We start from the raw sequence: 23903 nt of genomic DNA, 5'->3' as shown, positions 1-23903 counted from the left end.
CAGAGTAAAGCAACAGAGTAAAATTCACAGCTGTCCAAGTTTCTAGATGAGTGGATGGGGAGCTGGTATGTTGCGTATCAAGAGTGACAGACAGATACAGACTGGGAATGCAGCCAATGGTAGAGGGCCTGCCTGGTTCACACAAGGCCAAATCAGGGTGATTCTAATAGGTAAAACTCTAATAGGAGCCTGCAGGGGTGGTGGATCTGAGGGCCAACACGGGGCACTGCATGGCCCTTTTGTCCCATGTCTGGCTGTCCCTATGCTGCTGGACAGAGCACACCGATGCAAACAGGTACAAGATGTGCCTCGAGCCACCTCCACACATCCAGGAAGGGGAGGTGAGTTCACTCCCATAACTACCTTTGCAGGCACACAGGGGCCAGGCCTTAAAACCAGAGTGCATCTCTGTGCCCAAGCCCAGGCCATGCACAGTCAGGACCCTCAGGGAAGCTGGACCCAAAGCAGCAGGCACCGCCCACTGAGCTCAGGCTGCGGGACCTGTCCACAGTGGCCCATTCTTATCATCGTCACTTGTTACCCTGCACGCTCTGGATGGCTATGCATGTGGCTCTCCATTTATTTTAAAGTATTATTGTTTCTGGGTATTTTGGTTTCCTAACTAAAAAGAAAGCTACTTAAGAATCACTAATCTATCTTTTAGATCCTATCTAATACGGATGCTGCCAAAAATATCTGCTAGATAGGAGAGTTACTGGCATACTCATGAGCAGGCAGTAGCAAAGCAGCAAAAATGCTAAAGCAGTATTATCCAAAACTCAAGAGTTAGGCTGTGTGCAAAATATTACTTTAAATTTTCCAGGCTGAGGTTTTAAAGGAGTTGCATATCAGTTTTCTAAATTTCTCTCCTTTTATTTCCTTGCGCTAAGAAATGGCTGAGAATTTATCACTAAATTAGATTTACTTTCAATTCCATTGGATAATGATCAGGAAAACACACCATAGGTGGGAGAAATGTAATTGTTCATGCTGATGGAGAAGAAACCAGCAAAATGAGATTCTGAGATCAATTTTTACGATGACAAAATGACTCTCAAACACCATCACTTTGCAAATAAGAGGAAAGGCACCTCAGCTATCCAGTACAAATATTTGTTTTCCGTGTTGTCATGAATCGGACTTTTCCACTGCGCACTCACAAACTGAGAGGCCAGCTGATCCTACCACTAAGGAAGTATGTTCTGCTAAAGGAGAGAGGGGAAGAAATCTGGCAGTCTTCGAGAACTTTCAACCATTCCTTAAATCCACCCAAATTTTAAGAATATTGCTGGAATAACGTATTTCCTTTTGGGGAGGAAAAAAGGAAGGCGGTAGGAGGTGTGTGAGTATGGGCATACAAGGAGGGAAAGGAAGAGAGGGAAGGAGCCGCAGAAGGAGGGATGGGGAGAAAGAGGAGAGAGATCTCACTGGGCCTTGATTAGGAACTTTTTAAATCCTAGGGAGGGTGGATAGTCTTTGAAACCAGATCTGCCGCAGGAAGGAGGCCAGCACCCAGGACGCCCGTGTGTCTTTCTGAAGAGGCCACCCACGGTGCCGCGGCGGTCATATGACTGCGCTGTCACATCCTGAAGCCATTTCCAGCCCATACACACGTCTGCGCTCCCATTTAGAGAGGATGGGATATATTGGGAACACACATATGGAAACACTTTCAGAGAATCGGTTTCCATGAAATTCATAATGAGCCAAGTGGCTTCAGATGTGGTTGCGTTCCTCCGATTAGCCAGGAAAAAAAAAAAAAATAAGGGGGGGAGAAAGGAGGAAAAAAGGGACAAATCCACCCTTTCAGACCTTATTTCAGTTTCAGAAAAATTAAAAACCACTAATGACTTATGGCTACCAAAACATGGAGACACAATTAAGAGAGAAGGGACCAGGAAAAGGAGGCAAAGAAGTTTCAAAGCAATAGTCTTTTCCCTCCTAAAAATAACAGTTTCGATTATCAGTAATCTTATCTCCAACCAGGGGAGGCTTTCCTGCGATGGTATCTGCCTGGAGCGGCATAATTTTCTGATATCCTGGCGGAATGTAGTGCGCATGCATACATGGAGCGGGAGGCGGAGGGAGGTTGAGGCTGCAAGACCAACTCGTATTTGATAACATATGTGGTCAATTAAGATTATTTTAAAAATTGCAACTAAATGATAAATTGTGCCTAAGTAAATCTCTCAAAAATGCCTGGATTTGGAGAGGACAGCCTGGTATTTTCCTGTGGACCGTGCTCATGGTAACTTGGACTATATTAAAAGCAGAAATTTATGAACTGGTTGCGATGTTATATATTAGACACCAAAGCCGAGCTGATAGGAAGGCATGAAATACAAGCAGAGCACAAATGGGGGGAGGGCTCTTAAAGGGGGACACTGAACTGGCATTAGTTAAAACATTATTGTTACACTAAAACAGGCAGAGCAAATGTCACATGAATTTTTACATAAAACAAGAGACTTGAAAACACTCTCCTTTGGAGAATTATGTGATGCCAACGGACTGGAATTGAGCAGGCTTCTTCTGAGCTTGGCAGCCAGTAGACCCACGGTGCAGGAATGCTCTGATGCTGGGAACCAGTGTGGGGTCTGCTTTTCCCCACCCCGCAGAATCCTTCCACGGTTCACCATTCCCATCATTCCCTGGTGTTAGTAAAGACGGACAAATGGGCAACCAGCTGACAGAGACCCCAGCACCGTGGCCCAGATCCCAGATGGGCTTTATGCCACCAAACCCCTCTACTTACATTATTGTCATAAGTCCTCTGGGCATTGGCAATGCCACCAACCCTGTCATACGGATGACAAAGTCAAGCTAAAAGCAAGTTAGATGATGACGCCCTCAAGTTAAAGAGCCATACCTGGAAGCTCACAATGCGCCCCCGGGTCTGTGGGGCTCACTGCAGATGTCCCCTCCACAGTGCAAGGATTCAGGGTCATTTCAAGTAAATGCTAACAGATCAACCACTACAGAGGGCAATGGACAGCTCTCTATGCCAGCCCTAGAGATGGGGCTGGGGCAGGATGGGAGATGGGAGCCTGCCACCTGCCACCTGCCCCTTGCTTACCATATGGACCCAGCCCTGGAATTCAGATACTGTGTTTACCATGATTTCTCTGCGTGACGTTTAGGATCCCTTGGGGGTCTGGCTGTTCTAAGTGGGATCTGGGAAACGCACACAGAAAACACCTCCTATCTTCAAAGGGCGTGCCTTCTCATGGGCGCTCGTCCTGGAAAAAAGATCCAGGTGAACAGATGCAGAAACGTGAAGCTCCTGACAGACCCCACAAGCTCAGCTCCAGGTCCCACCTAAAACTTCAGCCAGAATCCTGGCTAAGAACCGGGTACTTGCTGCTGTAGGAAGAGGAGGCCGGGATAGAGCCCAGCCTAGTGCCTGCTGTGAGCACACACTATATTCAGGTAGGGTCTGAATGCTCTGCTTTCAAAGAGTGATTCTCTAAGAAAGATCTCCAGAGGCCTCTCAGCCTGGCACTGTGCACAGCTCTGAGACCGTCCTGAACCTTACAGCATGCAGCTTAAACAGCCCAACACCCATGGGCCCGGAACCTGCCCACACAGAGGCCCTAAGTGTGATCAGTCTCAGAAGTCATCCTGGGCCTCACACAGCCCGCCTACTAACCTACACCAGGGCCACGGGCTTTGGCCTCAAAGTGTGTCCTGCCAGACCTTCTCTTTTCCCTCTCTTCCTCTGCACTCAGTTGCATCAGTGACCTACTCCCCAAGGCAGGCCTGGGCCGGCCATGCCTGGGACTGGGTCCTCCTGGTTGTGGCCTCACCATCTAGGTCTCCTTCTGCTTGCCCTGTCCCTGTCCCTCCTGCTTCGGTGTCTCATCTGGATTCCTGAATCCTTTCTTGTTGGCATTCAGGCTCTTCCGGATGTCCCTGTCCCTGACTGCCTCCCTGCTCTGTGATTTTGTGTCACATGTTCATACCCAAGTATAGACCGTTGCCTTTGCATTTCTAGATCTCTGCACTGGGCACCCAAACGTGTACTGGGGCAGCAGGCCTGACTCAAGCTCCCTTTCCAGTCTCCTCTGTCTCTGACTCTACATCCCTGTGAGCTCTCCAGCCCTGGCACATGGAACTCTTTCTGTGTCTGTACTGCCCCACATTACCTCACTTGGGCTGCTTTGGTTTTCATCACTGAGAATCCTCCCTCCACCCCTTCTCAAAATCCTCCAAATTCTAAGCAGCCTCTAACATCGGATACAGTCGCCGTCTGCCGGCAGCTTCTTCAAAAATCTGTGCTTCCCTCTCCTTCCTCTGTAAGTCCTAGCTCCTCACTTAAATCTCCCCTACAGCCGTGCAGAAGTGGAAACACTGCTTATCAGCGCTACTCGCCTCGAAATCATTGAAACTGGGAGCTCTGCCCTATCGACCTCTAAATGTGTTGTAGCCCCTTGCAAAGTAATATAAAAAATTTTTTTTAATGATGGCCCAAATCAGCCCCGCATCCTTGTCTCCAGCTGTCGTTGTGCACTGTCTGGCTTCCGCCCACAAATCTTCCACCCACCCCCTTTCTGGCTTCTACACCTGGGTGTCCCTGAGCCCAAAGGCCCTGCTCGGTGCCAGGCTCTGTGGTCCATCCCTTGCTGTCTGACCTCTGCAGGTCTTTCAACTGCATTGGGTCTCACTTCCACGCTGTCACTCCAAAATGATCCCTAAAAAGAAAGCTAATAGCTCTTTGATGTATTTTTGGCACACATCTGGCTTCATTTTCACAAGTCCTTAGAATATGGCACATCTACAGGAAGCTTAGTTAGAAAAAGAATGGCCATCTCAGGAATACCAGCTATGTAGCAGCCGAGCCAAGATGAAGCTGTTGGGTTTCTTCTGCGTCCCTTTTCCCTCACTAAGCTTGATTCATTTACCATTCATCTCTTTTCATCCAAACAGAGTTCCTGGTAGGGGATGTCTCCATTCACATTTTTTTTTAAAGTGATGACCTCTTATTGGATGTTTAGCTTCAGTGACATCAAAAACCAAGCGACTACTGCCTTCTACTTAAGTGAAACACCGAATTCATTGGAAAGAACTCCTTTGCTAGGTTGCTAGGGTTTAGACCAAGCCATATACAAGAGTCTTGTACTGCACCAGGGCCGGGCCCCTTACGTAACTCCGGTGTCCCAGTGTTGTGCTGTAAGTCATTCCTCTACCGCACACGGAATTAACTCAAAACTTCTGCAAGAAAAACGTCCCTTTAAGAGTTTGATTTGGCATCCATTTCAAAGGGCTGTTTGTATACTTTAGAGTATGTAGAATTTTCCTTTGATTGAAACCTCTCTTTTAACAATGGACAAGAGATGATTTCTCTTCTGAGTGGTTTAAACAAAAACAAACATATCTTAGTTACATACAGCCTTGTTCTCAGAGTGGGTTTTTGTTTTGTTTTGTTTTTTGAGAGAGAAATCAAACCTACAGATTGTTCAGCATTTGGCAAAAGCCTTCAGCCAAAGTCAAATAGTGAGATTTTTTTTTTCCTTGTCACAGGAGATAAACAAATGTGAGAGCAAATTGGAAGAAAAAAAATAAGACTTCCTTTCACTTTCTCCTCTGCATGATAACATTCCTCTCTCCATACAGGCAGAGCCCCACTGGAAGGTTTCGTGTCCGTGTTTATTCCCGCTGCTGTAGCAATAAACTTGCTGCAAATGGACATTTCCAACATCTGTTTGTGGCTGCTCCAGACTCCTTGTATTTCTCAGGGACATGAAGCTCTCTGTCTCCCAAGTGTAAACAGACACACCTAGTTATGTATTAAGGTGTCTGAGAGAAGCTACTTGTTTTGGTGACCCAAAAAAAAGCGGGGCGAGCTGGCTTGGTCTGCTCATCCGGCTGTGGGATGTGAGACAGACACACAGCCGTCCAGTGGCAGTGCCTAAGACAGTGGGTGCTCTGCCTGCCAAGGACCAAACCTAAATCCTGATTCTCTCAGCCCAATCATAGAGACTGCTGGGCACTCCGGATGTGGATAAAACAGCTGGGGATGGCACTGCCCTAGACCAGGGCAAAATTCACTTAACCATGTGCAAAAAAAAAAAAAAAAATCCAGTTTTCTCTCTAGGTACAAAATGTCAGTTGAAAATTTTACCATGTCCACAAAATAAAAATATGTTATTGGTAACAGAAGATTGTGACACAGGTCAAAAAGAAAATGGGATCAGTTGGGTTTTGTGTGTTTCCTTTTGAGTTTTGTTGTTGTTAGTTTATTTGTTTATTGAAACAGGGTCTCACTATAAGTCTGGGTTGGCCTCAAACGCACAGTGATCTTTTTGCCTCAGCTTCCCAAGTGCTGGGATTGCACACTCAGGATACCGTTCATTTTTAAAGAAGCCTTTCATACTTACATTTAGCAGTAAAAGGGATTAAAATGAATTTCAGGCTCACATATTTAATGTGAGAGATGATGTGAGCCATTTCTCTTTCTTCTTCATTCTACATTCTTTAAGCAAATTTTTTGATATGAATTACCAGACCTGAAATAATTCTTATATCAATGTTTTCAACTTCCGTAGGGTAGAACAGATTGTTACACGTGACCTAAGTAGCTTTAAGTTTCCTTGCCGCACGTATGAAAAACAGACGCGGAAGTTCTAAGATTTCGCTAACACGTACATTTTTAACATCTAGAACAAAATGTATGTTTACAAAATTGGGAAGTGGACGGCATCCACTGTTGTTTCTGGTTGGAGGTTTGGTGAGTTTGAGTTTGCCTTTGCTCAGAGACCACTGACACCATCCAGGGAGAATTGCAAAGGACAGTGAGATGCAGACCCCTCTTAGGATGACACCCAGCGAGCTTGGGTACCAGGCTGGAGGTTCTGAAACGTGACTTCCGTGGCCAAGCAGGGCAGGAAGGAGCCCATACAGTATCTGGAGCCAGAGACTTGGGGTTGAGTATTCTCCCTCTTGCTATGTGGCCCCCAACAAATCTCTGGATGTCTCTGAGCACTGATTTTCTACTGGTGGAACACAGACTGCAATGATCCCAACTCTCTAGTGAGTTGTTGCAGTGATTCCATGAGATCGTGCCTGTGAGAGTGTTTCCTGGATATTTAAACCTCTATCTGAACAAGAATCCAGTTGTCCCCCTGACCCATAGATTCTTTACTCATGAGTAAAAACTATTTTTAAAAATTGTGTCTGTGCCAAACATAGGTAGACCTCCTTTTCTTGTCATTCCCCAAACAACACATTCCCCAACATAATTCACATTGCATTTTTTTTTTCTGGTACCAGGAATTGAATTCAGGACCTTGCACTCGGCCAGGCAGGCTCAGTGCCACTGAGCTATATCCTCATCCCTACATTTACACTGTACTAGGTATTACAGGTAAAACAGAGCTGAAGTATAGCTTGCAGATGGAACCACACAGGTTCTAGCAGATATTGTACCTTTTTATAGAAGGGACGTTAGCATTTGTGGAGTTGGGTACCCACAAGGGTCCTGGAACCCACCAAAGGACAATGGTACTAAGTTGTTCTATACACGTATTTTAATTTTCACTTTTGGGCTCAGTTGCCACCATTATTCCCATTTTTCTTACCTTTTAATAGGGTGCTCTTTACCTGTAAGCTTTAAGTCGTGTCTACCATTGGCAGACACCCTGAGTGCCTAGAGTCATTCTAATTTCCTCACTAAATGTTTTGCCTTCCATACTCTTTCATCATTTCTTTCTAATGAAAAGTTCCTGGGTGAGAGCAGTAGCGGACCCCCCTGAAGATTCCTCCTCCTGAATGAAGACCTGAGTTTCCCTTCGTGCCCCATGGCACCTGCCCAGCTGACCACACCTTTGTGCCAGCATCCTTGGGGACAGCGTGCACTGGTCAGCAGACAGCACTGAGCCCTGAGCCCATCCTATGTGCTATGATGTGGCGAGATCTCAGCAATCCTAGTGCACAGGTTGTATCTGTATGGATCTCTTTATTCTCCATTTCTCTCAGTGCCGAATCTGTTTATCTGCTTGCTTGTCACCACTATAGGTAACTGAAAGGTTTTACCTCAGTGCGAATGGCTTCAATTTGCCACTATTTGGAATTGGTACTGTTTCTCTGACTTAACCTTTATAAAGATGTTCTATAATTTAGGGTTCGAAGTTTAACTTTATAAAAATGTTGGGAGGAAGACCCCAGCCCACTGCAGACCGGGGGACAGGCTGCGTACGGCTTTGCAACTCAAAGGCTGATGCTTCGAAAAGTCTGCCAAGAGATGAAACATAACACCATCTTCAGTTTTCCAGGTTTAAGGTCCTTAAATACGTGTCTGTCTCCATCCATTTTTCTGGCAGTTGCAGTATTACAGAGAAAAAGAGCAGGACCAGAGTCTAAAGATTGGACAGTACAATGCATATGTGCAATTCCAGCCCTTCACCTTCAACAGAGGAAGGTTAATTACACACATCTGCACCAATGGCATTAAGATCTCTTGGCTCATGGGGGGAAAAAACTCCTCTCTTTCCAACAGATTGCCCCATCTTTAGCTCTTACTCCTTTAAAAGGTCAACATCTTTTTCCAGTGGCTCTGTATCTGCTGTTCATTACTCTGGTTTTACATTCTCCTTACACTACATTTTTAAAACTTCTATTCTCTCTCACTGTTCCCTTCTAAGTGAAAAGGGTGGAAACTGCATCTGACAGCCAAAGGATCAGCCAATGTATCACCCAGAGCGGCAACCTACCAAGTTTTCAAAGCTCTGGGAATGACTCTTGATTTCCCATGCAATACCCTTTGAACTGCATCTTGTCTGAGTCCCCTGAGCTCCCAAAACACAAGATAAATCCTTCAAATACAGTTTCAGCTGCTTCAGTCACTGGGAAATGTGTTCTCCTGGCCTAATTCTAGTATCTTTCCCTTTGAAACAAAGCAACAAATGGCTCTGGGGTTTTTACCGCACACAGTTCTCACTTCAGAATTCCAGGCAAAAAGGAAATTTATGTCCAAGCAGAGCAGGACTTTTGATACTTTTCAAACAGGAAATGTAAGAAAAACTGCTCATATCTCCAAAAGATCTTGAAGTTCCTTTCTATGGCCCCAAACTGAAGGTTTCATGAGGAAGAATCTCTTTTTTAGGTCACAGCTAACGGATCTGAGGGGGGGGGCATAAGACAACTGGTATACCAACAACAGTCCTACCTATTTAAAGCTTCGCCTTTAATTTAGTTTGTGGTTATGAGGTTCTGTCTAGAAAAAGTCCCTCGCCCTTCTCAGTCCCAGGGCCCTGGCTTCCCAGTCCTCCAGGAAGAAGCTGTCCTGGGTGGACTGTTCTCAAAGGCAGGACATTAGTGACAACCCTGAAGACACTGCCAGCCCCTCACCCAGGGTCTCCTTAAGTCCCCAGCATGGTCATCTAATGCGGAGCCCACCTGGTCACACCTACATGTGATTTTCATTTCATTTCTTAAAAGCAGAGGAAAGAACTAGTGTGTAAAAGCTGTGAGCAACATGAAAATCTGCTACTCCGTACTTCAGGAGGAAGAGGATTGCGTATCACATGTGTGTTCTATGACATGCAAATGCATGCTTTCTGCCCCAAATTCATTGCATCGCCGTGCTAGAAGCTGGGAGCTAACAGAAATAATCAGATCGTGGTTAATCTGATTACTGAGCATTAATAACTTTCAACTTGGGTCTCTGGCCTGAATTTTCCAGGTGGGTGGTGCTGTACTCCTCTCATAAATCGAGCGATTCCTGAATCACTGCTTCATCTTGAGGTGTACAAAGAGGCCTGGAGACGACTAATTCAAATCTTAGAAGATGCAACATCGTTCTCTTTAAAATAAACCAACAATCGGGAGAATGCATCACCGAATAGTGCGGTGACCTAGCAAATCATCCTTTCCTCCTCTGCAGTCTCCATCCCACCACTTCCAGGCAAGCTCAAGTCACCATCCACCCACCAGGTTGACAGCCATGCTCCTTTCCGATGCCCTCACCCGCGGCTGATTCTCCACCCAACAGCCATAGTGGCCATTTGAAAAGAGAAATCAGCCTACATCATGGCTAGAGCTTGAGATCTGCCCATGGTTTAGCACTGCTCTCAACGGCAAATCTGCACCTCTGAACCTATCTTAATAACCCTTAGCTTGTTTCCCCAGTACCATAAATAATATTTTGTCACAGCCCTTCTCAGATAAAGATGATTAACACAGATAAGTTACATAAAACTATGCAAAGTGTCAGCAAAATAAAGTTACAGTATTTAATTTTACATTAAATCCAGGACTTCCAAATTCATCTGTGGACTCTGGCACGCGCACACATGTACAAGGCTTCGTCTTAAGCAGAGGTTCAGCTGGAATCAGGGGTCACGGTCTGAATGGAGCACTTGTTGGCAGTCATTATACTGATCCTGGGTTGTTTCCCATCACAATCAGCTAAAGTACAAAACAAAGCTTTCCTTGACATCTCATGGGAGTTGTCCTGTCAATCCTGTTTGTCAGTGAAATACTACCCTAGCTTTTGCTGTTGTTACTGGCAATAGCATCTACTTTGCTGATGTGCTAATTACTAAACCTTTTCTGTAGGAAAACCTACCTTTGCAGGCTTTGATTTAGAATCCCAGACATCCAGAGCTTTATGGTCCACCTTGGAAAACATTGTGCCAATGAACTCAGTTCATACATGAGGAAATTAAGACCTACAGTCATTCAGGGATCTGCTCAAGAACCCAGAGGCACATCCACACTTGAGAGGTCCCTCCATTCCCAGACCTGCCCTGTGCCCAACACACTCCCAGCATGCTGGAGTGTCTACTCTGTGCCATACCCCTATATGAGAGGGCTACCCAATAAACCTAACCAACACAGTTGATGGAATAACTGCTTTTTCATGAGATGCCTCACCTAACTCCAATGCCTCAACCACCAGCTGGAATAAAGTTTCCCTGAGATCTCATCAAAAGTGTGACACCTGCCAACTTCTAAGTAACCTTAACTAGGGGATCAACTCTTTCATTTTTGGAATCATTTAGGTCAAGCCTCCATGTACTTTTAAGCCATCCTGAGACTATGCTCTTTTCCTAAGGTGTAGTTTGAGAGTTTATGGGTTTGTTTTCTTAAATGGTGAACACCATTATCAGACTTGCCCCTCTATTCCAAGCCTATTTTTATTTCCTTTTTAGTTTTTATTTAGAAAGGGCTCTTATTAATTGTGTGTAGATTTATTGTGACCACATCAATGGCTTCATTATTGATTTACCATGAGTCACTGCGCTCTTTGGAGGAAGGTGGAATGTGTGTAAAACCACCATTATGTTTGTTGTTATTCCATTAGCTATAGCATTCTTACTAATTACACAGGGAGCAGGATCAGGGACCGTGTTGAAGACAGCAGTAAATTTTAGATGCAGAAGCACTGGTTACACTCAATAATGCTCTGAGTATTTCTAAGTTTGGCATTTAAGGCCGCCATCTCTCCCTGGTGATGATCTGCCATCTTCCTGCATAAGAAATGCTTTGAAATGTTTAGGAATGACGTTGCCTGCCCTCCCCTTTATTTTTTATTTACATGACTTTCGTGGACCTTAAAATTCACCAATTTCTCAAGTCACATGAAACACAGTACTTTAGATAAGATCGTCTGTTAAATGGGAAACAGGGGTGGTCCTAGATTTGCCTCCAACCACATTAAATTCTGACCCAATTTAATAATAGACACCATCTTGTTTGCTTTTCAGGACAAACAAAAGAAAAGTCTGAAAATGACTTTCAACTGTTCAAAATAAAGTGTTCTCCAAAATGATTTGCAACAGTGCAAATTAAGATGCCATCACTTGCATTTTATGTTCCAGTATTTTAGTTATACAAAAGCAGCTTTCTGTCTTTTTTCTAAGGTTTCACCTATAACAATTTCTACATACTAGGAAACCTAAGTGCTAATTTTAAACACTCAAGTGGTTTCTTTGTCCTCTACCGGTACCGACCAATTGTAGTGCTATTTCCTGAGAAATCAATGCTCAGTGAAGTGACGAGACAATAATCACATCGAGTGATTTCAATGATCCTATTTTTCCTGAAGCAATTTACCATGGCAGATATTTCTTAATGCGACAAACAATAGGCCCACCAAGGATATCCTGATACACATGCATTATGAGTACAGTGAGCCGGTGAACACTTGCCCACGCGCATGAGCACTGCATGCTGAAGTACAGTCAGCAGGGTTATTCCTCTGGATCCGAGATGTTGGCAGAATGCATTATACAGCACATGCTGGGACCCCAGCAGTATTTATGGAATATGAATACATATTAAGGTGTGGTGGTTGGGGTGGGATGTCAGTTCGCTTAGCTTTGGGATTTGCCTAGGGGGATGTGGAACACACTTCTGGGTGTGACCGAGTATGTCGTGGAGGCAGGGCCTTGGGGACCTGGGGGATCTGTGTCTGGTCCCAGACCTTTTCCTTTCAAGAGCAGAACCCCTGCTGTTTCCTGAGTGCCATGAACCAAGCATCTCTGATCTGCATCTCTGCCGCTCCGCTCCACCATGTTTATGTTTCTGCCTTAGAACCAGCCAGCCATGGACTGAGTCCTCTGAGATGGAGTCAAATGGAATCTCTCCTCTTTTAAACTGTGGGTGTCTGGCATTGTGTCCCAGTAATGGAACAGCTGACTAATTCATTAGGTAAATATTGCCCCTGGCCGCATAAAGAACGTCATCTCTATATCACTGGGCAGTTTGTGGTGACAGTCGCAGCATGAATAAGATGGAAGCCATAACACTGGTTCCCAGTAGGCTTTTCTGCTGAACACAATGCTTCCCCTGAGCACATGCATGCTGAGCATTAGAGTAGGACTTAGAGTGAAGCAGCAAAGGGCTAGGAGCCCAGGCACTTGGCCCAGGGGAGCTTTCACTCCAGCTGAGAAAGACAAGATCTAATACATCCTTGATAACAATCGTAATGAATCCACCCACAACATTCCTAATTCTTTAAAGTTGAAAATATAATTACTAGTGCAATTCAGAGTAAAAGTATGATCTGTGCAGAAAGGAGACGATTTTTTTTTGCCCCTTAATTTCCCAAAGGATATGTTTTTAAGCTGGTCATGGATCTGCGGGGCAAAAGAGGTCGCTTGTCCCTAAAATCCTTACGTCCCCTGCTTGTTCTGATGCCAACATGGACTGGCATCATAATGTCACTGTACTATATTGGCTTTCTCTTGCCTCCTAAATGGAACTAAAAGCCTCTCACAGACAGAGACAATGTCTTCTGTGTCTTTTTCACTCCCTGCCTGCTTAAGTACATTTTAAGTATATGCTGAATATTTGCACAGCTGACGCGAAATGACTGAAATGAAGTTGTAGAAGGCAGCATCTCACACAGGATGGCAGGCAAGAGGCCACTCATATGTCATACGGCAGTGGTAAGATCTAACAAGTTCTTGGCAGGAAGAAACCATCACCTGCCTTAAATGAGATGAAACCAAACATGAATAGCTGTAAAGTATCCTACTCGAATTTTTAAAAGGCTGTAAAAAAAAAAAAAGAGGCAGATATGGAACAAAAACAGTGCGATGTGGTCACCAAAGAACAAGGACCATTTTAGCCTCCACTGGCAGAGATGGCAATGAAGGGGGGGGAACTGGCTCTGGGTACCGGGCATTCTGAGGAACACTGACAAACCATAGTGCACCCAGATCCTATGGACCAGAACCTTGAGGATGGTATTGTGAAACCACTTTCCCGCAGGAAGAGTTGCAAAGGGAAAGGGGAAGAGAGGAAAAATTCAGCCTGAAGAAGATAAGGATTGCTATTAAAACCACACCTTTGCTTTGTGTGGAGAAACTGCTTTGCCTTCAGTTTACCACATAGTTAATATCATTTCTATCATTTTTCTCAGAAAAAGACTTTGATGCTTTATTACATGATAGCTATAATTAATGTCAGACTCTAAATTAGAAATCAAAAATTCTATTTGATCATTTGGTTTCAAGCTGGACACAAAGTATGTTTTGGCATTATTACTAACTGCTAGCAGCAAATTCTGGAAACAGATGCAGTCTTGATATGTGCTCTAAACACAAAACACATTGCAAAAAGACTTGGAGATAAAAAATATATACCGCTTATGAACACTCTTACAGCCTGATTTCCTGTCCTTATCAGCAATAAAAGTTCCTCTTGTTTTGCCCTTTCTTTGTTGTTCCAGGTGAACAAAATCTTTTTTTCTTTTTCCCCTTTTTTCTTCCCACATGCCTACCTTCCTCCTTTTTCTATTCTCCTTTCCCACTAAAACTTGACTCAGTATATATTATGAAGCATCTCTGCATGTTAAAAATTATGCTGGGGTACAAGACCATGTCAGACATAGTCACTGTCCCTGAGAAACTTATCTTCTATGAAAGGAAAACAGCACATAATCCAATTCCTGTACACAGGAGAGATGTGTCCAAAGCCCAGAGATGACATAGGGAGGTGTGTAGGCAGGAGAGGACTCACTAAGTGGGAAGAGGTCAGGAAAGAGATGTCCAGGAAAAAGTAACTGGCCCTGCCCACCAATGCAGAGAAGTGGGAAGCAGTGGGCAGACTTCAGGAAGCCAAGCACACAGATCGTTCTTTGTAAATTCAGCTTGTTCTTTATTTTACTTGATAGGAATGACCATCTAAAGGTGAATGCTTAAGAATGTATCTGTGGGAAAATTAAGAAAAATATTTGAATTAAAAAACAGACTACAGATACGGAAAGCCACTGGGTCACAGCCACTGTGACAAGGAAAATGCAATCCTAGGAAGAAATGGATGAAATGTTTTCCAACCAGATATATCACTGACAAAATCAGTAACCAAAGGAATCGGGAGGTAGCATTTCTAGGTGCAAGGAACACATCCTAATGTTTTAAAAAAATGTAATAGCATCCTTACGACAGAACACTGCTAATTAGTAGAAACAAATGTGTTATCGATACCATGAATCGACACGGAAACTTAAATCCATACTTAGTAAGCAGCCAGTCTGCAAAAGCTAGACATTGTACAAATCCACCTGAGCACCTCTTAAAAAAGCAAAACCACAGAAACAGCAAAGATACATGTGGTTGTTGGGGCCAGGAGTAGAGGAGGGGAGATGCACTGGTGATGCATAGAAGATTTTCAGGGCAGGAAAACATTCTGTACTGGAGGGTACACGGCCTGCTACATGAGTGGAAACCCACAGACTTGTGCAACACGACAGCTTGAACCTGATGTAAACCGCAGCCTCAATTCCATGACAGCGGATCCATACTGGCTCACCAACGGTAACAAAGGCAGATGCAAATAACCAATAAAAAAGGGCGGGGCTTGAGAACTCTACGTTCTGCTCAGTTTTTCTATAAACCTAACACTGCCCTAAAAATATTCACTTAAAAACATATACACTAAATCACAAAAAAAAAAATACTGTGTGTGTATCAGCACTTATGAAACTAACAATGCAACTTAGTGTTTCCATTACGATTTATTCAGAAAGGCACTTTCTTTACTCAAAGTCCCAAGATCACATGGACAGATGCCAACATTGTTCTGGCCACACCTCTGAGACCACAGACGAACACTTAAATAAATTCATGTGCGCGGGACCAGTGAGGCACAAAAAAATTAACTGACCCATCCAGGGACGGCACAAAGTCTCTTTAGTGACAATGAAAATGACATTCAAATCTCACCGGTTAAACTGTCACTGCCCTCTCCTCAGATCCCAGGGTGCCAAGGAAGCCACCACCATCTTAGGAAAAAATTACTACTTTTGGTAAAATAAGGTTTGCACTCCCAAGCATACTTCTAGGGAAAGGCAATTACAGCAGATCGTCAATAAAATGTAGGAACATGTGTCCGCCCCTTCTGCGTGAGTGTAGTTTTGTTCGTTACTAAAGCTTTTCCCTATGTGTGGGTGGCCATAAGTGTGTCAGGAGCAAATCCCACAAAACAACTCACAAGAAGTATGGATAACATCAGAGTTAGACCTTGGACATAGGTTTCCTTCGACGCTCTGGTACCTCGGCTTCACTACAAATCATTACAATTAGTCATACATCCAGGCTTAGTCAACTGTGTGAGCGTGGCCAACTACCTCCAACTGATCTAGTAGGAACAAAAACCACTTCTTTGGTCCTCAGCACCAGTAAATCCGAAGTGAGAGTTAACTGAGATCCAAGTAAGATTAAAACACCATCTGTTCGTGTCAAAAGGCAGCCTATTTTTAGGGAAAGCAAGATGAATTTTGACTTACAGAATGCAAAAATAATCCAATCAAACACAGCTGATATAATGGAGAAGACTATGAAGCATTCCATTGTTAATACAGCACTTGCCTTTGTTTAGGGTCCATTAAATTTAATAACTTCCCTCTCTGTGGCTTTAAAACAGAGAGCTTCTTCAAAATAAGAGTGGGTCCTATTAAATTTAATTACTTGCCCGTGGCTGCTGTGGAAGAGGTATGTTTACCAAACAGGTGGCTCTTAATAAAGGAATGGGGCTGTAGAAAAAAAGTAGATGCTTTACTGTTTTATGACAGTTACTGTAACTTTCTGATTTATTAGCACTAAGTGCTGGAGTTTTTCTTTTAGCCTTTCTTAAGACATTGCTCCCTCCTGCTCTGCTAAAACAAATGTGCACGTGCACTCTGTACTATACCGAAGCTGCTGGTTTTAAAAGCTTGACTAGGAGGATGCAACAGAGACTGGATTCTCAGGGACATTTTTTTTTTTTTTTTTTTTTTTCTGAGACAGGGTCTCACTATGTAGTTGAGACTGACCTGGAACTCACTATGTAGCCCAGGCTGGTCTCGAACTCACTGTGATCCTCCTACCTCAGCCTCCCAAGTGCTGGGATTACAGAAATGCACCACCATGCCCAGCTTCTCAGGGACATTTTTAAATGAACTGCATCAAACACCACTGGTTTGAAATTATATGAAGCCATCTACCTGACAGACCTCTAGTAATCAAATGGGTTTTTTTGCTGGCCATTTCTAGATTTTGTGGTAACAATAAAGTTTTTCTAATAACTGCATTTATTAGATTAATGCCTATTCTGTTGACCTTTGGAGATACTACAGTTTACCAAGAGTCATTAAAATGCAAAAATCTCAATAGTTCATGAAGGGAATTTTCTGATATTTAAATATGTTAGAGAAGAAATTAAAGATACTTGCTTAAACAGAAACAAACTCAGAAAGGTTGTAATTTTTTAACACTGTCCTATGTACAAAAATATTCTACAAATATAGAGAAAAGAAATCCTCCCTACAACTTGTAATAGCCTCTCCCAGAGAAACAGAGGCAGCTGGTATCTCTGACCCCTCCCCGTATGTCACTAATGAGCATTTCCTCAGTCTCCATGAGACTTCCGGAGGAGGACAGGTCAACAGTGATCAAGGTCACTGAAAAGCGCTCATGTAAATTCCTTCCACCTCATGTATGCTGGAGACGTAGGTTAATAATTAATGCTCCTTCATTCAGAAGGGTGGGATGGGAGGAGTTATCTGCAGTGGAAAAAAAAAACATGCAGATCTTCCTTTAAGAAAGTAACACAAGCTCACATGTGACCCATAAGTCAGGAATAAAACTTAATAAACGTGGCAGGATTATTAAGGATCCTTTCCACAGTAGGCTTATTACATAAAATACACTTTGAAGGTCAGCAAGTATTTACACAGCACTTTGTACTGACCTCCAGAAAGTAATTATAACCTTTGTGTCAAACCTCACAAGTGTTTTAAACATCAAAAATGCCATGGGTGATAATAATATTACAATTATAAAGATGTGCGACAGCTGTGGTTGTGTAGGGCCAGCTGATCCCTGTTTCGCCACACCTTGCTCTTTGGCAGAGTCACTGAAAAGCCAGGCATGGTGGCACACACCTGTAATCCCTGAACTCCTGGAGGCTGAGGCAGGAGGATCCCAAGTTCATGCGCAGCCTGGGCAACTTAGTGATAATCGTAAGACCCTGTCTCAAAGTTTTAATTTTAAAAATTCAAAAAGGGCTAAGGATGTCACTCAGTTCTACTGAGTTCATTCCTCAATACAAAAAAAAAAAAAATCTGAGAAATAATTTTGGTTACTCTTACAATGAAGATTCTTTTAGGACTGCATAAGATAAAGTGCGATAATGTATAAAATCGCATTACTTAAATACAGATTATGGGATAGAGCCTCACTTATCATGTTAAGTTTGGTGGAAGAAAAAAAACTGACCACTAATGGGCCTGTTCTGCACCATAACATCACAACACTGGTTTCTAAAAAGTTGTACTGTATTTGATTTTTATCATTTAACTAAGTGTGATCCAAACTCACTGTCATAAAGTAAACCATATTTGTCAACACAGGGCAACTGTATATTGTTCAGCTATAAACTTATCATAGCTATGGTTCTTGTTACGATAAGTAAAGCAATCTAAGGTTGGGGAACTGTTTCCTCAATCCTTCTATTATGCCTTTGAACTTTAAGCCATCTAGTTAGTATTTCATCTTCCTCTGAAGCAAAGTAGGGATCATAGGTAACATACCTTTATCATTTTATCTCACTTTGCACCTTGCTCCAAAAAAGGGGCCGAGGAAGACTACACAAACTTATAATCAAACACCACTGTCACTATTATGATTCATTAAATTCTAGAACTGTTACCACATTTGAAAAATTACTCCAAAGGGGTACTCCTAATAAAAGAAGGTATAAAGCTGGATCCTTCTGAAGTTCTTCAAGATGACTAAATCGTGGTCTTTTTGGATGAAATGGAATTTCTTCAGGGGCAGATATTTCTACAGATTCTTTCTTGGTTGCATTTATTCCTAGACTCCTTTTGAACCAAACGTCATCATGCCTAGTTAATGTAAATGAAACTCAATATTGTCTGTTTTATGACATAATTGAACAGTTATTTCTCCTTAATGATTTGTTGACTTTTTGTGAATGGCTCCCTGTTGCTTTCAGCTCTATAAATATTCATTTTACATCTACATAATAATAGCAGCAAATGTGTGGGTACTTCTCTGTATTAGGTACTGTGGTAAGTGCTTTTCTGAAGGCCACAGGAGTACATGCTTATTTAAGTATTTAAATATTCCAGGGGATTTTTATTTTCAATATGTCCTGTGCTGATTCATTAGGCAAATAATCCCCTATCAACATTCAGGTTTGTATTTATTTGATTCATTTAAGCCAAGGCTTGCTTGCAAATTATATACAGATGTACAATTTTTCAAATAATTCTAACTTCAAAGTATTAGCTGCAATCTATTTGGCAAATAGAGTGTGTCAAAAGTTTGTCTTGAGAACTCTATACACTAAGTTTCAGACAAGTAAGAAGCTTCCTTGAGATTTGTGTGAGCCGAATTCAAATGTAGGTCTAGGCCTCCCCATCTACTATGTAAGTGGATAATTTTACTCTTTCTTGCCCCAAATATTAGGAGAATATTTTGTGTATCCCCTTAGGTAGATGAGAATGGATTTCTCTTCATGAGGACTACTTGGGAATGGGGGTGAAGGGTAATATTTTCACTGTCTTGTTCCAGGGAAACAGCCTTATTTGGCACTGATGATAGGAACAGACTTAATCCAAAGGGTTTTATTCATTAAAACATCAAAAAGGGATAAACATTCTCACTGTTAAGTCTCAGGTAGGAGACTGCAATTCATGGGTCATAGGATGGCTTTAGAAATGGAGACGAATAATCATGCAATAGAACCTACACACTGTGGAACCTCTGACACAAGCCCTACTCCCCACATCACTGTCCCCACGTCCATCAGGCACGGCTCATGGCCAAGGGCAAGTCCGGTACAACAAGGGCTCCCGCAGGTCCCTGATAGTCCCGGCCTCGCCATTTCTTCCTGTTTGTCTACGTGCTGACAGGAGGGATTTTCTGTTCTCTTTGTGTTTATACAGAACCTCCCATCTTGGCCCTGTGTTGCTTCATTACAGCTCACAGAGATGCTGGGCAAGAGGGGAAAACTGGCCCAGAGTCAGTTTTAAACAGTTTAAAGCAGGGACTTGTTCCTACCTTTGGACAAAGGCTGGAAAGTCAACCTGTTTCTGCTCCTCCCTTCACTTTGGGGAACAGGAAGTGCTATGGTACTATTTCATGGAAATGTTTTAAATAATTCCCAGTAAATGGACTCAGAATAATAATCTGGCTGTTCTACCTTAGCCGTGTAGATGATGCACACCCACTGCCCATTTAGGCTATATCTTGTCTGTTATTTTCATTGGTTTTTACCCCCATACAAATATCCCTCAGGAAGAAAATGAGAAAATGCGAAAGGTAAGTGTCTCTAAAGCTACAATCGCTCCCTGGGGTCCCCCTCCCCAGGTTGTACTAGAGAAAAACAATAGGACAATCTGCTCCAGCCACAGAGGGTTGGCAGATCAAAACTCAAAGGAGCCCTGAACACAAGCACATCTGCACAAATCTGCTCTGTCAGTGTCATTGTGGCCCTGTGTGAACTGTGTGAAGTAAAACAGACTCTTGGTACGAAACATAGAAGGAAGGACCAGACCTAACTCAGCGTCATGAGGCACTGGGCTCCAACCCCACACCAGCCCTGTCACCCCTCTGCATCTTTGTCCTCCCTTCCTTCCTGTGTCTAACCGATGCCTGCCTCAAGGGGATGGGGATGCCAGGCAAGAAAGGCAATAACTAATTTCCTATACTCTGCACAATTCCCCAGTGAGCAGCAGGCAGTTCACAAAAGTAATAAAGCAGTCATCAGTGCAAAGTGGCAACACAGTTCCCCGAGAGTCTTGCGGTTGCCCCTCCACCCTCTTCTTCCCTACTCACCCCTGTGGGAGTCCATCTGCAGCAGACAGTGCGAAGGCACTAGGACCAGAGAGCCCTCGCCTGCTCTGGGCTCGAGAAACAAAGCTTTCCCTCCGCCCAAGTTGAAAGAAAGAAAGGAGTCTGAGCTAATCAGAGCCCCCAAGCCTGCTGCCTGGGCTTCGTCAGTGGTGCAACTCAGCGGAGAGAACAGCAACTTCGAACTTTTCGGAGAATGAGAGAGGGAGAGAGACTGAGACAGAAACACAAAGAGAAAGAAAAAGAGAAAGAGAGGCATTAACCTGGCCAGGAGTCACACCGGTGTGTGGGGCCTGAGCTAGGAGAAGAGGGGCTGTAGTGGGGCTGTGCCTCTGGGGGTCTACAGCTATTTTTATGGGGACAATGTTGGGCTTTGTACTATTTCGCAGTGAAAGAACAGACTGCTTTCTTTATCTCTGGGATGCAAGTGCGTGGCTGAGGGCTTATAACTTTCCCACTTGTCTGAAGTCTTCACGGACGCTCTCTGGCTCTCTGATGAATTCACCAGCAGAGAAAGGGGAGCAGCCAGGTCACTGAGCATCAGTACTTCCCTCCCAGGAGCCACAGATTTGGGGACAGCCTTGGACAGAGTAGATCTGTGGGTACTGAGGCTACCACACTGCAAGGGACAGGGGTGTGCTTAATGGAAGGGCTGCCCCAGGTCTGTGTTGGCCACATGTCACCTTTCCAGGTTCCTCCGGGTCACTAAACTAGAAGATACCAAGTCCCCAGGTGCACCCTCTTAGAACTGGCTAGCGTGACCTCCAGGAATGGAGGATGGTGCCACCACTCTGCAGTGTAGTTCACAGGCAGGTGTTAGGAGAAGAAAGGAACAAGCTGAGGAAGGCCTGGCACAGACCCTCAGGAGAAGCCCCCACCCGTGGGACACAATCCGGGAGGACACCAGCCAGGTGCTACTCATTATCATCTTAAGGAAGGAGTACCCTCTCCAGTGGGCTGCCAGTCTCTCGATCTACAAAGCCCCAGTGTGTGATGACCCCGTAATTCAGAAGACCTGGCTGCCTGACTTCACACCCTTCCCCACATGTTCCTCTGAGATAGGTTTGGCCCATCCCGCTCCCCTGGCCCCTGCAGAGGGGTGGGTTTCTAGTTGCAGCTTGGTCTTTACCTGAAATTCGCCTGGGCACGTCGGTGATGGCAGGAAGCCCAGTGCCCCGCGTGGAGGACAGCGGGGTGGTGGAGTGAATGGACGGGGGCGTCATCTGGCTCAGGTAGGAAGGGTAAGACTGGTCGTAGGACCACGGCGGGGACGACTGTGCCTGCCTGGGGTCTGAGAAAGAGAAGAAAAATACAATCTTTAGCGTACCAGCCACTGCGGCCTCAGCAACATGCAACCCCCAAAGTACAAAGGGTAAAGCAGAAAAAGTGGGAACGTGCAAGGAATGACTACATCCGATCGTCTCACCCGTTTATGCCCTGGACAGCACAAAGCTTTCTAGAGTCACAAGGAAATAACAAAACAGATCACGCAGAAGGACGATTTGTCTCTCTTAGATACAAATATTTCCATTTGGAAAGTTTAACGGTCATTTAGGAAGCGATTTGCTTTGGTTATTTCTACAAAGTAAAATCTATTTATTTTCTATGTTCTCTAAAATCCCTCCAATGACCATATTTTACTAATTTTTTTAAAGTTAGAAATTAGTTTTTAAAAATTGTGGAATTTAAAAAACATGTAGACTGTGCCTTTTCCTTCTGCATATCTGTCTTTCAGACTTGCTTTTTGGTTTGACAGTGAACAATTACATGATACCAGCTCAGGCTCCCTTTTTTTCTAACATGTGGGCTGGGAGGTGGTCTAGGGACGGGAAAGGATGAGGCACCATGTAAGATGAATAGAATAAATAGAAATGCAGGAAGCGGGCTGCATAGCTTTCATACTGAAGTTAAAACAGAAAATTACTGGCATTGTACAGAAATGGACAGCCATATTGGTCTAGAAATGTTAATTTATTTTTATTTTTATTTTTTTCCATGTGTACAGGGGTAACATCATATTAAACATGTAAGGTCATATCTACGCGGGTTTGATTAAAGAAACTAACAAAGTATTCTCTAAATAATGAAAAAAAGAATAAGATAAGACTATAAGAGCAAGAAGCAATTTAAATATGTTCAGGGACCATTTTCATCTCCAGAATTAAGGATTATTTTGATGCTACATCATTGCCTTTTCTCTTTTACTTTCCTTTTTAGTTTGATTTTAGGATCCCCTATTTTTAATGTTCATACAGAGATTTCTTTAACTGAAATACCGAATAGTTTCTTTGGTGTGAAAACTATATTAGTACACAGGATCCTAATGAGATAATTAATAATGTGAAATAGGAAGTAAAGGGCTAAAGGTGTAGGGAAAGCGGGAAGGGTGGGGGAAAGGTAATAAGGGAGAGGAAAAAAATATGAGAAACTGAAAAAATAGAAATAAAGTGTTTGTAAATGGGGAGGGGAGTGGGAGGTGAAGGGAGGGCAGGGACAAGGGGAAAAAATGAGAATCAAGACCTATTATGTAAAGGCACACAATCCCAATGATGAATGTAACTGTATTGTATACCTAGATTGTACCAATAAACTCAATAAAAAAAACCCAGAAAATTACTTTCAAGAGAAAGACAAAAGTTAATTTCAAAGTCAGCTACCATTAAAAATGGAAAAACTTCATGCCATTTCAACCCTAAGCATATTAGTTTCTGACATTAAGAAAATGACCCAAAACAGGGAAATGTTTTCACTGTTATTGAAATTTGTTTTTAAAATGCCACAAGTCTAGAAGGCAGTCCAGTGTTACCTATAATAAAAATAGTGTGCCGAAAACTGTGAGGGTCAATTGCTGAGAATTAAATTGGTGTCTTTTGATGCATTTCCACGGAGTTTCCAGGAGGCAGAAACTCAAGGACAAGCAGATTTATTAAAGGGCCTTCAATCTACAAAAGAAGGTAAATTTGCTATACGTTCCCAACATGTAAAAAAAAAAAAGTACTCCCTATTTCAAACTGGTTTGCTCTTGAGGGCTAATCAGATTCATAAGCCAATTTCTTTTAAGACATGTTTCTTACATTAACTTCTACGTTTTTTATGTTA

General features: G+C 43.3%; 1 protein-coding gene across 1 annotated transcript in view; it reads right to left on the bottom strand.

Annotated features, from left to right (window-relative positions):
* Runx2 (RUNX family transcription factor 2) overlaps positions 1 to 23903 on the bottom strand; it is a 113713-nt gene that overhangs the window by 10502 nt on the left and 79308 nt on the right. The window contains exon 6 of the mRNA XM_010617811.2: positions 21934 to 22095. Coding sequence (XP_010616113.1) covers positions 21934 to 22095 — 162 coding nt within the window. The remainder of the gene's footprint in view (positions 1 to 21933; positions 22096 to 23903) is intronic.

This window comes from Fukomys damarensis, unplaced genomic scaffold, assembly GCF_012274545.1.
Source record: "Fukomys damarensis isolate Sample0158 unplaced genomic scaffold, DMR_v1.0_HiC HiC_scaffold_20, whole genome shotgun sequence".
NCBI lineage: Eukaryota > Metazoa > Chordata > Mammalia > Rodentia > Bathyergidae > Fukomys > Fukomys damarensis.
This window is presented reverse-complemented; position numbering and strand designations above follow the sequence as displayed.